Source organism: Palaemon carinicauda, chromosome 18 (assembly GCF_036898095.1).
Source record: "Palaemon carinicauda isolate YSFRI2023 chromosome 18, ASM3689809v2, whole genome shotgun sequence".
In the NCBI taxonomy this organism is placed as follows: Eukaryota; Metazoa; Arthropoda; class Malacostraca; order Decapoda; family Palaemonidae; genus Palaemon; species Palaemon carinicauda.
The window spans coordinates 4692548-4707547 of NC_090742.1; the positions used below are offsets into that span (position 1 = coordinate 4692548).

General features: G+C 34.4%; 1 protein-coding gene across 1 annotated transcript in view; it reads right to left on the bottom strand.

Moving 5' to 3' along the window:
* Positions 1-2164, bottom strand: part of LOC137658032 (putative protein FAM47C) — a 3172-nt gene extending 1008 nt beyond the window's left edge. The window contains exons 1-2 of the mRNA XM_068392748.1: positions 2063-2164; positions 1-630 (exon numbers count right to left, since the gene is read on the bottom strand). The exon at positions 1-630 is cut by the window's left edge and continues 1008 nt beyond it. Of these exons, the coding sequence (XP_068248849.1) occupies positions 1-630; positions 2063-2164 (732 nt within the window). The remainder of the gene's footprint in view (positions 631-2062) is intronic.
* Positions 2165-15000: the final 12836 nt, after the last annotated feature.

Sequence of the window (15000 nt, forward strand, 5' to 3'; positions counted from 1 at the left end):
CCTCTGGTTAGTTTGGTAAGTCTGTGGATCATATATCCTCTGGTTAGTTTGGTAAGTCTGTGGATGATATATCCTCTGGTTAGTTTGGTAAGTCTGTGGATCATATATCCTCTGGTTAGTTTGGTAAGTCTGTGGATGATATATCCTCTGGTTAGTTTGGTAAGTCTGTGGATCATATATCCTCTGGTTAGTTTGGTAAGTCTGTGGATGATATATCCTCTGGTTAGTTTGGTAAGTCTGTGGATCATATATCCTCTGGTTAGTTTGGTAAGTCTGTGGATGATATATCCTCTGGTTAGTTTGGTAGGTCTGTGGATCATATATCCTCTGGTTAGTTTGGTAAGTCTGTGGAGGATATATCCTCTGGTTAGTTTGGTAGGTCTGTGGATCATATATCCTCTGGTTAGTTTGGTAAGTCTGTGGAGGATATATCCTCTGGTTAGTTTGGTAGGTCTGTGGATCATATATCCTCTGGTTAGTTTGGTAAGTCTGTGGAGGATATATCCTCTGGTTAGTTTGGTAAGTCTGTGGATCATATATCCTCTGGTTAGTTTGGTAAGTCTGTGGAGGATATATCCTCTGGTTAGTTTGGTAAGCTGTGGAAGATATATCCTCTGTTAGTTTGGTAAGCTGTGGAAGATATATTCAGAACGATGGGTGGAATAAGGTTTTCTTTTGAGATATGATTTTCATTACGTTTTCAAAATCATAATTGATCATATTCCTGTGTTGTTGTTTTTTCTCTGTCCTTCAAAGGAAGTTAAGGGGCAGAAGAGGGTTAGTATAAGACTGTATTGAAGAAACATCGGGATTTCTTGGCTCTGTTTTTATTCTCTTATCCATACATCTTGATCTTTTTAGTAATACTTCATTTTATGTATGTATGTATGTTCAGCCTTTCCATACTTCATTTAATGTATGAATGTATGTATGTATGTACAGTCTTTCCATACTTCATTTTATGTATGTATGTATGTATGTATGTATGTATGTTTAGTCTTTCCATACTTCCTTTAATGTATGTATGTATGTATGTATGTATGATGTTAGTCTGAATGAAGAGTATTATGGCAGTAAATAAAACCCTCTGCATCATACAGGAATGAATGGAAGACCTAAGCATCTGATAACAGTAACAGAAAGAAATATTTTCTTGACTACGAAAAAGTGCAACTTTGGCATCTTTCTTCGATCAATGTTTCTTGCTGTAATTTTTCATTTTTCATTCAATCGTAACTTTCTTGCAACAGTTTTCCATTTTTCATTCCTTCAATCGTATTCAGGAAAATTGAAAAGGAAGAGACGTGATCCAGTTTGCTTCTCAGAAATTCCAGGTTAGAGGTGAAAAGGGATTTCGTAAACGATACATTTCGTCTTGATGCTTGCGAGAAAAGTTTCATATCTGAATTCATTGAACTCTGAATGAAAAAATAACCCTCTTCACCAATCTTAGATTTTCTCTTATTTTGATTAGGGATGAATCATGAGAGATCATAACAAGGTTTTCGCAAATGGAAGTGTACATATTTCTGCCAGAAAAATGAAAAAAATGCATCGCTATTTTCGTTTCATTTTAGTGATTCTTCTGTATTTTTTTTTTTTTTGGAGGGGGGGGGGACTTAACAAACAGTCATTGCTTGAATACAAACTAATTATGATTACATGATTCTGTAAATCCCGCCTTGACCATATCGTGAATACTTTGGAATTATTATTATTATTACTATTATTATTATTATTATTATTATTATTATTATTATTAATATTACTATCATTATTATTATTACTAGGTAAGCTACAACTTCAGATGGAAAAGGAGAATGTTATAAGCCCTAGGGCTCCAACAAGGAAAATAACCCAGCGAGTAAATGAAATAAGGCAACAGATAAAATAGTGTGCCTGAGTGTACCCTCCAGCAAGAGAGCTCCAAGTCAAAACAGTGGAAGACCATGGTTCAGAAGCTATGACACGTCACAAGACTAGAGAACAATGGTTTGATTTTTGAGTGCCCTTCTCCTTGAAGAGCTGCTTAACATAGCTAAAGAGTCTCTTCTACCCTTACCAAATGGAAAGTAGCCACTGAACTATTACAGATAAAATGACTTCTATCGATTTCAAGAGAGTAGAATTTGGATATTCCAATTCCACGCACCAGAGAACACATTATATCTAGAATTTTGTATTAGGGGAAATCGCTTACACTTAAAAATTTGCCGTAAAAACGGTAAAAATCCTGGAATAAATGTTGCCATAGATTTACCGTTTTAAAAATGGATATATTAACATAAAGGAGTGATATTACGGTCACCAACCCGTAAAAGACAATGACAAAATATGATAAAAATTACAGTCGCCTGTATGTTACCGAAATACGGATGAGAACAGCATATTTTTACGGAGAATTTCCGATTAAGATTAACTTTTTTTTTTAACAGTGTAGTTTGATTGGCCCACATAATAAAAGCAGCAAGCTCTCCAAGGAAAAGGATACACCAAATTTGAACATATTTTCTCTGTATTTAGATAGAAACTATTTAAAAGTACATGGTGATAACTGGAATCCTCTAGAGACAGGATTTTTGCAATATTTGAATCCAAAAATCCAGAATAAATAGCTTATCTCACGCGTGAATATTGCTTGTGACATCACTAAAGCCTCTTTGTCAGATTCTAAAAGGATTATGTATTATTCTTTTTGTCTGAATACGTAATTTTCTCCTTATTTTCTTTCTCTTTTGTTTTTATTTTTTACTATAGGGTGAAAAAAAATGAGACACATTTCGAGTCCTAAGTTTAATCGAAAGTCAATAACTAAAAAATTTCTTCAGCCACGTGTATAATTTTGGCATCAGTATTGCATACATACTTACAGAGAGAGAGAGAGAGAGAGAGAGAGAGAGAGAGAGAGAGAATTCTTATCATTCTTCAGCTTCTAGCATAATTTTGGCATTAGTATTGCATACATACTTAGAGAGAGAGAGAGAGAGAGAGAGAGAGAGAGAGAGAGAGAGAGAGAGAGAGAGAGAGAGAGATTCTTATCATTCTTTAGCTTCTAGCATAATTTTGGCAATAGTATTGCATACATACTTAGAGAGAGAGAGAGAGAGAGAGAGAGAGAGAGAGAGAGAGAGAGAGAGAGAGAGAGAGAGAGAGAGAGAGAGAAGCATCCATGCAATTACGTTGTACATTACATGAAATCATGACCATATATGTAACAGTAACTGTCGCTTGCAACTGCAAATGACTCCACATTGTTTCTTGCAAGAATAGTTGCAAAGCAACGCCATATATTTTTCATATTGTATTTTCACTGATAGTTCTTACTCTAATCAATTTTCCCCAAAGCATTGTCATTGTGAAATCAGACTCAAAATCTGAAAATTATTGTTTTTTATTATGTATATATATATATATATAAATATATATGTATATATATATATATACACATGTATATATATGTATATATATATATATATATATATATATATATTATGTATACATATATATATATACATATATATATACATATATATATATATATATATATATATATATATATATATATATTTATATATATATATATATATATATATATATATATATATATATATATATATATATTAATAGTCGTAAATGTAAAAAAAAAAGAGAAAATTAAACTTAAAAATCATTCACTGAAATAAAGTCAGTTTCTGTCCGATCTCTTCAGAATTCTATAACTTTTTTCTAATTTAATTTCCTTTCGGTAATTTTTATGTATGTTATTTCCTTGATCTTACGAACGGTATTACGATTACTTGAGTACAGATAGATTACGACAGCATGACTCGGTAAACCCCATTTCGACATATTGAATGCTTTGGAATTATTAATAGTTTTACCCTTGTTTGTGTGTTTGTTTGTGTCTGTATGTGTTTGTTTGCGAACAGCTTCCTGGCCACAATTTTAATCGTAGAGTAATGAAACTTGCAGGGATTAACTTTTATGTAAAAAGCTGGGAAGGATTAAATTTTGGAAGGTCAAGATCAAAGGTCAAGGTCACGGTCAGAATGTCCACTTCACGTAATCAGCCATAACTTTGGACATCGTTGTCACAGAGACTTCAAACTTGGTTCATATTTGAGTGCATGAAAATTCCCACCAATCAATACATGTTAAGGTCAAGGTCGAGAAATAAGCTGCCACGGTGGAGATCTGAGCTCTAATAATAATAATAATAATAATAATAATAATAATAATAATAATAATAATAATAATAATAATAATAATAATAATAAATTGAGCCTATTACAGTAATACATTAATTCAGCTATGTGTATGTGTGTACTTGTATGTATGTAAATAATATTTGTATCATACTGACCTTGACCCTCTTCACCATCAAAATCAAAATTATAGACGAAAAAGATGAAAGAAACTATAGTACCAAACCGTAAATAAATTCCATTTGATAAACCGCACAAAAAAAAGAAAAAAAAATCCAGTGGAAAATTGCCTACGTTTTTCGAACGACGAACTGCATGATTAATGATTAGTGGGGTATCAACAATGGATTATATGTGGTTGCAGGATTTGCAATGATAAAACCATCCTTCACTTTTGAACATGGAATTTCGCTTGCAATTTGATTGTGGTCTGATCAGAATAATTTGATTCAATAAAAAAAATATATCGTGTACCCTTAGACAGCTATTACGTCAGTACGTGGAATATGTAAAACTTGAATATACACACATAAAGGTTTAAAGGCCGCTCATGAATGGCAGAGGCGTGGGACAGTGACATTGCCCTAGCAAGCAGGACAATACCCTAGAGACTGATCATATAAACAAATGATCAGCGCCCATCCCCTCTCCACACAAGCTAGGACCAAAGAGGGGCAGGCAATGGCTGTTCACAAGGATGGTGAGGTTGCAACGACTAAAGGAACTAACTCTCTCTATCTATCTATCTATGTATACATATATATGTATATACATATATATATGTATATACATATATATATACAGACATATATATATATATATATATATATATATATATACATATATATATATATATATATATATATATATATATATATATATTGGTGTGCTACTGTCTTAAGCACACATTTGAGTATGAGTTGTTTTCAGATGTATTTGAATGGTTTACTGAACACATTTTAGTAGTTTTAAGTTTTATTGTGAATAACAACTGAGTTAAACATCTCCATCACTGGAGGAAGCTGTGTTGGTCCACATGACCAATTCTGGTGAAGTTTAGATATGAACTGAATAAATTACTGATATCCCAAATATCGTACACTTGCTTTAATTTGGCTAAGTGACGGAATCGGAAGACACCTGCATCCGGTGACGTCACAAACTTTCACACGAAGAGACAATGTGTTGACACTAAGAAAGAATGGCAACTCAGCATCTTACATCCTGCTTACAATTTGAGTGACCATAGCAAATCTCACGGTCAGCTCTTCCAACCAACATGACATATTACGTCATTTGTTTTAAACATGTAATATTACTATTCTAACTATTACATAAGCTCGGCCAGCTATCTCAATTTTTTTTTTTACAAAAATTTAACAACAAGCCGAAACATGGTTATTAGGTATGACTGGACATACGTATCATTCTTTGTTCAAAACTAGCTATATCCAACTGAGGACGAATGTCCAAATAGGCACATCAAAAATAATAACAATAATGCATACAAAAAAGATATTACCAAAGCAAAAAGAAAAATGCATGATAAAACCAAGATCACATATATGGTACATTGCTAGCAAATGATTACATGGTACCAAAAAACAAAACAAATTCTGACTTACAAATGATTCGGTAACTTGATAAAGAATAATTGTTACCTTTGTCAGAAACAAGATACTCAATTTTTAGTGCACAAATACAAATTCCTGGTACGTACACGTACCACGGTTTCGTACATATATATGTATATTTATATATAGGGCTGATACATTTTATTAGATGCCCATAGATTCTGTTATATATCTTATATTTTTTTTTTTTTTTCTCTTTTCTTTTTTAACATTCCGGCTTATATATTTTTATTAGATGCCGAGAGAAAAAAATGATTTATATCCTTTTTTATTTTATTTATTTTTTTAAATGTTATTTTAAATGTATTTTTAACAATGCAAATGTAGAGAATTTCTTTAATTACATATTACTAGCGTACTAATCAGCTTTTCATACAAACATCATCCTGACAAATTACTCCCTTAGCGAATGAGGTGGCCACTCATACAGCTTTGAATTGGATCAGGTAGGGGGTATTGTCAGGGCTATTCAACTCGTTCCTTTGTAGCTGCTTGCTGTGCCGTAACCTACGCCAAACAAGGATGTTCACGGCGATAAAAATTAACACCGTTACACAAAAACCAGCTAGTAATATAGGGTGAAGAATCTCTTTGTAAGTCGGTGACAGGTGGTCCTTTTCGGTAAGTTTCATTAAGCGTTTTGCCACACTTCCTTTATAGGGGAGAGGAAGTGCGGGCATTGTAGAGGTCCACGTGAAGTTCGCGAAGTAAGCTCGTTCTCTGATGATTGTCCGTAGGCCAGTCACCATGGAATTCGGGGAAGTCCCGATACAGCCATCTGCTGCGACGAAGATGTTGTTGAAGGATGTGGATCCGTCAGGGCATGATACATTGAAGCCGTCCTTGTCGTATCGTATCCACGAGCCATTATTTAGTCTGCAATTGAATTCTTTATTGTCAAAGGGATAAAGCCTATCCAGACAATTTTCACTTGTATGGGAGAGAGCACCGTCTAGCACTATACCTAACTTGCATGAATCCATCAAGTTTTTACGGAATTCAAATGAGTCAGCTGTACATATTTTTCTATCCATTGCGTCTGAACAGTGAGTTAATTGATTTAAGTCTTTAATGACCGTATATGTTTCCTTGTCTGGGGAAATCAATACGTGTCCTGTCAAACTGGATATTACTGTATTTGAGTGATTCGTCATGAAAGTCGGAAATGGTGATATCCTGTAAGATTGCCAGGCATCAGAAGAATCAAAGGGAATTGTAATCCTAATCTTGTTATTATCTACGTTTACTGTAATTAGGCTGTAATAAAATTCTAACCTATGTTCGTCTAACAAAGGAACATAGCCTAGTTTATCCCTAGTGTTCTCCAGAACTAATTTTAAGTAACGTATAGGCAACAAATGGGGCGACAATACACCTTTAGTTGCTAACGTGATAGCTTCTACATAATCCTTGGATTTTTCAATGAAATGTGCAATTCTGTTATGTATGTGATCTATCTTTGAATCATAATACGTTAATGTTGCTAACAAATCCTGTACTTCCATAATTTGAACGATATTATCTGAATGTTCATTTAACAAATCCATAATTTTATTGATTGAAGCTAACTGATCCCTTAGTTCTGACATAATCAATTCATCTTTATGAGTCAAGAACTCAATTTTCTTATTTTGATTACTAATTTTAAGACGATTGGAAAGTCCTAAACCTAAACTTGCAACAGACCCAAAGATGCTTAATGCAGCATAAATGAACGGATTCCGTCTTTCTTTTTGTTCGTGTCCTACAGTCCACATCAAAAGGTCATAAGCCAAAGATCCTGTCTCTCCAGTCTTATTTTTCAAGTCATCAGATAGCATCTCTGCAACTTTTAATGTTGATCCAAGCAAACTCTTAGTAGTCAAATGAAAATGTCTCCTATGCAACTCATCCAATGATGCAGAAAACCTTGAAATGGCGGTTCTTAAGCTAGTGACATCATTCTCTTGAAGAAAAATTGCTTGCATATGCACTTCGACAATTACGTTGGTTGATGTAATAAAAATGTCTTCTTGTCTTTCAACTATATTTCCATATTTAAAATATATATTCTTAGTCTTAGAACTCATCCCATACGAAAAAAATGTCTGAGCGAACAATATCACTCCCAACAACAAAAAATTCATCTTGGAAACCTGTAACGAGAAAAAACATATGTAATTACTCCTGTATTAAAAAGAAAACTTTTAGTCACAAAAATTAAAATTTTTCCTCACTTCTTTTTAATTTCTTATGTGAGACAATGGTACTATTCTCTCATCCGTGGGTTGGGCTACGTTTTGAATTCTAAACCTATTGGCCGTTAATGTTTCCAAAATGTTAAATGGGCCTTCAAACTTAGGTGTTAGTTTATAGTTGAGCCCTTTTCTGACATTGATTTGAATATAGATGTTATCACCCACGGTATATGTTTTAGTTGGTTTCGCTATTTTATCATGATTCCTTTTCATTATGATTTGTGATTCTTCTAAATTCTTTCGAAGGATATCATATCGACTTATACTTGCATTTATACATTCTTTTAAAGGATTTGATAGATTAGTTGTAGGCGTTAATACATGGAAAGGTGTTCTAACTGGGGTACCATACAATGCTTCATGCGGTGACATTTTAATTGATATATGATATGAATGATTCAGAGTACTCAGTGCCGCCGGTATTGCAATATCCCAGTTGGGGTCTGATCCCCCTAGTGTTACCCTTAATATATTTAATATCTTCCTATTTGCTCTTTCCACTAGCCCATTAGACTCTGGGTGATATATCATGGTATTGATCTTCTTTATTTTGAGGAATTCACACAATGAGGTAAGAAAGTGATTATTAAATTCACCACCCGAGTCTGAGATTATCATGTGTGGAATTCCATGTTTACAAATGTAACACTCGTAAAACTTCCTAGCGCATTCAATCGCAGTTTTAGTTTTAAGCGCTATTAGTTCTGTATATCGAGTTAAAGCATCTATAATTACTAAGAGGTGCTTATTTCCTCTGTCTGACTCGTAAAATCCTGTTAACAAATCTAAATGTATTCTTTCAAAGGGTTGATTGGGAGCAGGATAAGCTCCTAAGCTGACAGGTGTTTTCGTATGCCCTTTGTTTTCCTGACATGTGCGACAATTAGCTATGTGTCTTTTTATATCTGTAAGCATTGTATGCCAATAAAACAATGATTTGGCTTTCTGTGACATTAATGAGAACCCAGGGTGTCCATGTAATGGATTTGAATGCAACCAATTCAGGACAGTGGAAACAAGTGAGTTTGGTACTACTACCTGGTCGTTAGTTACATGTGGTGTATTGCGGGTTTTCCTTGTCACAGTCCTACACAGAATATTATCTTTGATTACATAATTCTGCTGCTTATACTTTATATATTCTTTTTCTTTATGATTGCCTTTCAAAGCATTTATAATTGTTTCTATTTTCTGATCTTTTCTTTGCTCAGTCTGTAACAATTCAGCACTCCAGCCTAAATCTTCTTGTTCAGATATTGTTTTTACAATAGGCATGGATGTTGATATATCTATTAATTCAGCTAAAGACTCCGTACAAGATGACACGGGGTTGCGTGATAATGCATCCGCAATGATATTTGCTTTCCCAGGTAAATACCCGATTCTTGCGCCAAAATCTTGAATGATTAAATGCCACCGAGTTCGTTTAGGGCTGTGATTGAAGCCTTTAAAGAACTCTGTTAGTGGTTTATGGTCAGTAAGAACCTTAACGGGATAACCGTAAATTATGAACTTAAAATGCACTAGCGAATTAACAATAGCTAGTCCTTCCTTGTCTATTACTGCATACTTACTTTCGGAAGTTCTCAATTTTCGAGAATAGAAAGCTATCGGGAAAAACTGTTTATCATATTGCTGAAGCAATACCCCTCCTACTCCTAAGTCTGAGGCGTCTGTTGCAATGAAGAATTCCTTACCGAAGTCAGGAAATTTTAAGATAGGAGAACTACACAGTTCATCTTTCAAAGTATTAAACGCCTGTTGATGTTGCTCAGACCATATGAAATCTACGCCCTTCTTCGTAAGATCAGTTAAAGGAGCGGCTATTATTGAATAGTTGCGTATAAAACGCCTGTAATATCCACTACAACCCAGAAATTGCTGTATTCCCTTGACATTAGTAGGTATGGGAAAATTACGTATAGCCGACACCTTATCATGGACTACTTTAAGACCTTGGCTTGACACCATGAAACCCAAATATATTAATTCTGTTTTGAAAAATTCACACTTACTAATCTTTACCCTTAAGTTATGTTGTCTTAATCTCTGTAGTACTAGTTCTAACTTACGTAGATGTTCCTCTAAGGTGTTGGAAAAGATTACAAGATCATCCATATAGGCATGCAATATATCCCCTAACAAGTCTCCAAACACTATGTTAATCATTCTTGTAAATGTTATAGGAGCACAACGTAAACCAAAAGGCATCCGTAAAAATTCATAATGTCCCCTGGCTGTGCTGAAGGCTGTGTATGGGATACTATCTTCTTCTAATGATATCTGGTGAAAGCCTTTAAGTAAGTCCAAGCTGGTAAAATATTTATTCTGACCTAACAAAGACAAAATATCGTCAGTACATGGCACTGGGAATCGATCAGGGATCGTTTCCTCGTTTAGACGACGAAAGTCGACGCAGATACGCCATGTTCGATCTTTTTTCGGTACAACTATTAAAGGAAAATTATAAGGGCTATTTGATTTTCTAATGACTCCTTCCTCTAACATTTTACCTACTTCATCATTTATTTCATTCTGGAATTTCATAGGGAGTCTGTACGAGGGTACATATATAATTTTCTGTTTGTCTTTTAACCTTATTTGATGCTCGATCACATCTGTTTTCCCTAAGGATCCATCCGTAGTGGAAAAGACATCTGTATATTTATTTAAAAGTTCAAAAATTTTCTGCTGAATTTCTTCGTCTTGAATGTCCTTACTGATTTTATTTTTAATAGATCGTAAAAGGGATTCATCCGCAACTGATTGAGAGTGATTGATTTCAGCAACGGTAAGAATACGATGTTTATAAACTTCTACATCCAAGATATGTTGATTTTTGTGAATTACTAAAGTGTTATTTAAATGATTACAGACTTCGATATTACATTGCTGATGTGAGCCTACTGTATAAATAGTTTGTGTGACAGACAATCCGTTAGTTTTCAAAGTATCGGAAAGGATTAATATTTCAGATCCCGGTAGTGTTTTCTTTATTTGCACTATTAAATTCGAAGGTATGTTTGGTTCGATATATTGCGTGCAAGATGATATTACGGGTGAACGAGAATTCTGCTGGGTCGCGTATATTATTTCTTTATTAGTGAGACAAGTTATTGGTTCTTCAACGTACGTTACGGTTACATTTGTCGTCTCCTTTTTATCCAAAACTGACTTTAAAGTATTAGAAGACTTATAGAATTTCCCTTTGATATACACGCCGTGCTTGGCAGGAGCTAAGATAATGTTTTGATTTCCCATAGATGGGTATCCTATAATTACAGCTGGATACATATTAATGTTTTTCACAACAACAAATGTATCGGCAAACGTGCGATTACCGACTCTGAACTGAATATGAGTTATGCCTATGACGTTTAATTCATTATTTCCTATACCTGAAAGTCTAATTCCTGATTTTTCAATCGGAAAGTTCGAAAACAACAAATGATGCGTCTTCAAATCCATAATATTACGTGGACTACCAGAGTCAAAAAATAACGTAAAGGATTTGTGTTCTAAATTTACAGCATATAAGGTTGGCCGTAACTCATTTTGGCTTATTATTGTATGAATACGTTGCAAATCTACGGGAGCATGCACTGTTTTACTTAATTCGGCCGTGTGTTTCATAGGAAAATCTATTGTCTCACAATTATCTGATAAAACATTAAATTGATTATTCAATACTATTGATGTTGACATAAATGACCTTGACCCAACATCACTCTCTTCCCCTCTAGAGTTAACTATGTGGTATTTGCTTTGCTCTGCACATTCTGAAAATTAGGCTGACTTTGCGAGGTCTGGTTTGACGGCCCAGGCTCAGCGATATTTGAAGAAGTGTTTGTTTGTTTCGGACTCTGAACTGCATTGACATTTTGTTGTTTCTTCTTATTGTTAAAATGAGGATTTTTCTTTTTATTTCCATATGGAACTGACTGTGGAATTGACTGTGCATTTCTAGGATATTGTTGTGTCTTACGCGCGTAACATTGACTATAAGAATGTGATCCTGTGTTGTGAACTGAACAAAATTTCGTTCTACAGTCTGCGCTTATGTGACCTTGACGTTTGCAGTTGTAACACGTCACTCCCGCTACTGGATTATTAATTACGTTCACTGTTTGTGGTTTTGTTTCATTCTTAGCAAAAACTTGAGTTAACACGGGATCGAGATCTGGACACTTGGACATGTGTTTCTTTATCTGTTTATAGACATCCAATTCCGTACTTGCAGGCATTAACTTCTTATCAAAGCACCGCACTAAAGCTTCAGGCAACATAAGTGTCATGCAAGTTAAATACATTAATCGTAAAAAATCTTTCACGGAGATATTATCGTTAGTAACCCAAGTGGAATTACCTAAAATGTCCTGATATTCGTTAAGCCTATCAGCTATGAGAGCTGCTCTCTCAACAACATTAAGCCGATTCATAGTGGCTTGATTAAGTGTATTTCGTAACGTTAACACTACATCCAAAGCTTCCTCACCCCCATAGATCGCGCGTAACCTAACTTTGAAATCATCCCAAGTAACTGCTTCTTGAAATGAAACACCTCTTAAATACGCACTCGCATCCCCCTTAGAAAAATCTATAAAACTTTTAGCTTCTTGTAATTGTACAAAAGGATCTACGATTTGTTTGGCATTTAAATGGGCATCAACGGATGAAATCCATGACTCCACATTTTGTGGCAAGAACCCGTTGACACGGCCTTGAAAAGGAAGGATTGCTGACCTGGCATTTACAAGCGTCACAATTGGAGGAGGATTAGCCTGGCCTACACCACTAGGTCCAGGGGTAGGGCTGACAGGAGGAGCCATGACTGCTGTATGTTTTTTTTTTCTATCTCTTTGACCCCTTTCAATCCTATCAAAATATCTATATGAGTACAGACGCCCACTGCGTAAACGCATATGTATAATAAAATTCCCCCAACAATGTTACTAATCCCAATACATTTCCCCCCAAGAGTTTATGAAAGAAAAAGGAATTAGCACAAAGAAAGAAAAATTCAAAATGAGAATTCGGAGTTTCTTATAACAAAGTTTAGGAATTCACTCACCCCAGTAATAATTGACTAACGACTTGTGATAACTACACTTCACTGCACAAACTGAAATGAATACAAAATCTCTGTACTTAGCTTATATATGAAGTCGAGTCGTCTCTCTCTCTCTCTCTCTCTTGATGTTTTGTTAGCGATGTCTCGTTCTAGTTTCCTGTTGTTTGTAGTTCTTCCTGGATATGTCTTGCAATAGTTGAACGCCAGTCCTTGGGTTTCCTAGGATGTTGATTGAAGATTCTATTTGTATACTAACATATGTTGGTGTTAGCATTTCCGTTGGACTTAGTCAAAATTGTAGATTCTTGTAGAAAGTTTTGAGTTCTTGAAGATCTTTGTCAGGTATTACAGCTTTTATGTTGAAGTCTTGAAGATATATCTCTGGTTTTACAGCTATTTATTTTGAAGTCTTGAAGATATTTCTCTAATTCTTAGAGTTTAATCGCTGTCTTTGAGTTTAATCGCTGCCACCATTTATTGGTGTGCTACTGTCTTAAGCACACATTTGAGTATGAGTTGTTTTCAGATGTATTTGAATGGTTTACTGAACACATTTTAGTAGTTTTAAGTTTTATTGTGAATAACAACTGAGTTAAACATCTCCATCACTGGAGGAAGCTGTGTTGGTCCACATGACCAATTCTGGTGAAGTTTAGATATGAACTGAATAAATTACTGATATCCCAAATATCGTACACTTGCTTTAATTTGGCTAAGTGACGGAATCGGAAGACACCTGCATCCGGTGACGTCACAAACTTTCACACGAAGAGACAATGTGTTGACACTAAGAAAGAATGGCAACTCAGCATCTTACATCCTGCTTACAATTTGAGTGACCATAGCAAATCTCACGGTCAGCTCTTCCAACCAACATGACATATTACGTCATTTGTTTTAAACATGTAATATTACTATTCTAACTATTACATAAATATATATATATATATATATACATACATACCTATGGTAAGTATCTAGGGTATTATCCACTATCCCTTACCTCTGCCATTCATAAGCTGGCTTTAAAAAAGGTATCATTGGCTGGTAATTCCCAAAAATAGTGATCCCTCTCTCTCTCTCTCTCTCTCTCTCTCTCTCTCTCTCTCTCTCTCTCTCTCTCTCTCTCTCTCTCTCATCGACACATTACAGCCATCAGAAATTCATGCAGGATAATTTCCATTGCCTTTAAATGATTCATATCTCTTCCAGGGAAAAATTGGCAACTGTTTCCGGGTTATTAGCTGCCTTTATCAGGGTTATGTATTGTCGGCTCTAATGAGTTTGACCTCGGAATATATGAAATGCTATGTTCGTTTTGATAATTTGTTCCATTCATACTTGTAATCGATATTTCATAGATTTTCTTTTAAATGCCAGACTAAACTAAGGATTAGGTATTTAGTTATTATAATGCTTTTAGATTAATCTCCCTAATATGATGAAGAGCAAGAGTGTGGCTATATATCTAAATATGCATATATTTCATCATCATCTTCTCCTCCTACGACTATTGACGCAAAGGGCCTCAGTTAGGTTTCGCCAGTCATCTCTATCTTGAGCTTTTAAATCAATATTTCTCCAATCGTCCTCTCCTACTTAACGCTTCATAGTCTTAAGCCATGTAAGTCTGGGACTTCCAGATCTTCTTGTGCCTTGTGCATATATATATATATATATATATATATATATATATATATATATATGTATATATATATATATTTATATATATAAATATATATAATTATATATATATATATACAGTATATATATATATATATATATATATATATATATATATATATATATATACACAGTATATATATTTACATATACATATATATATATATATA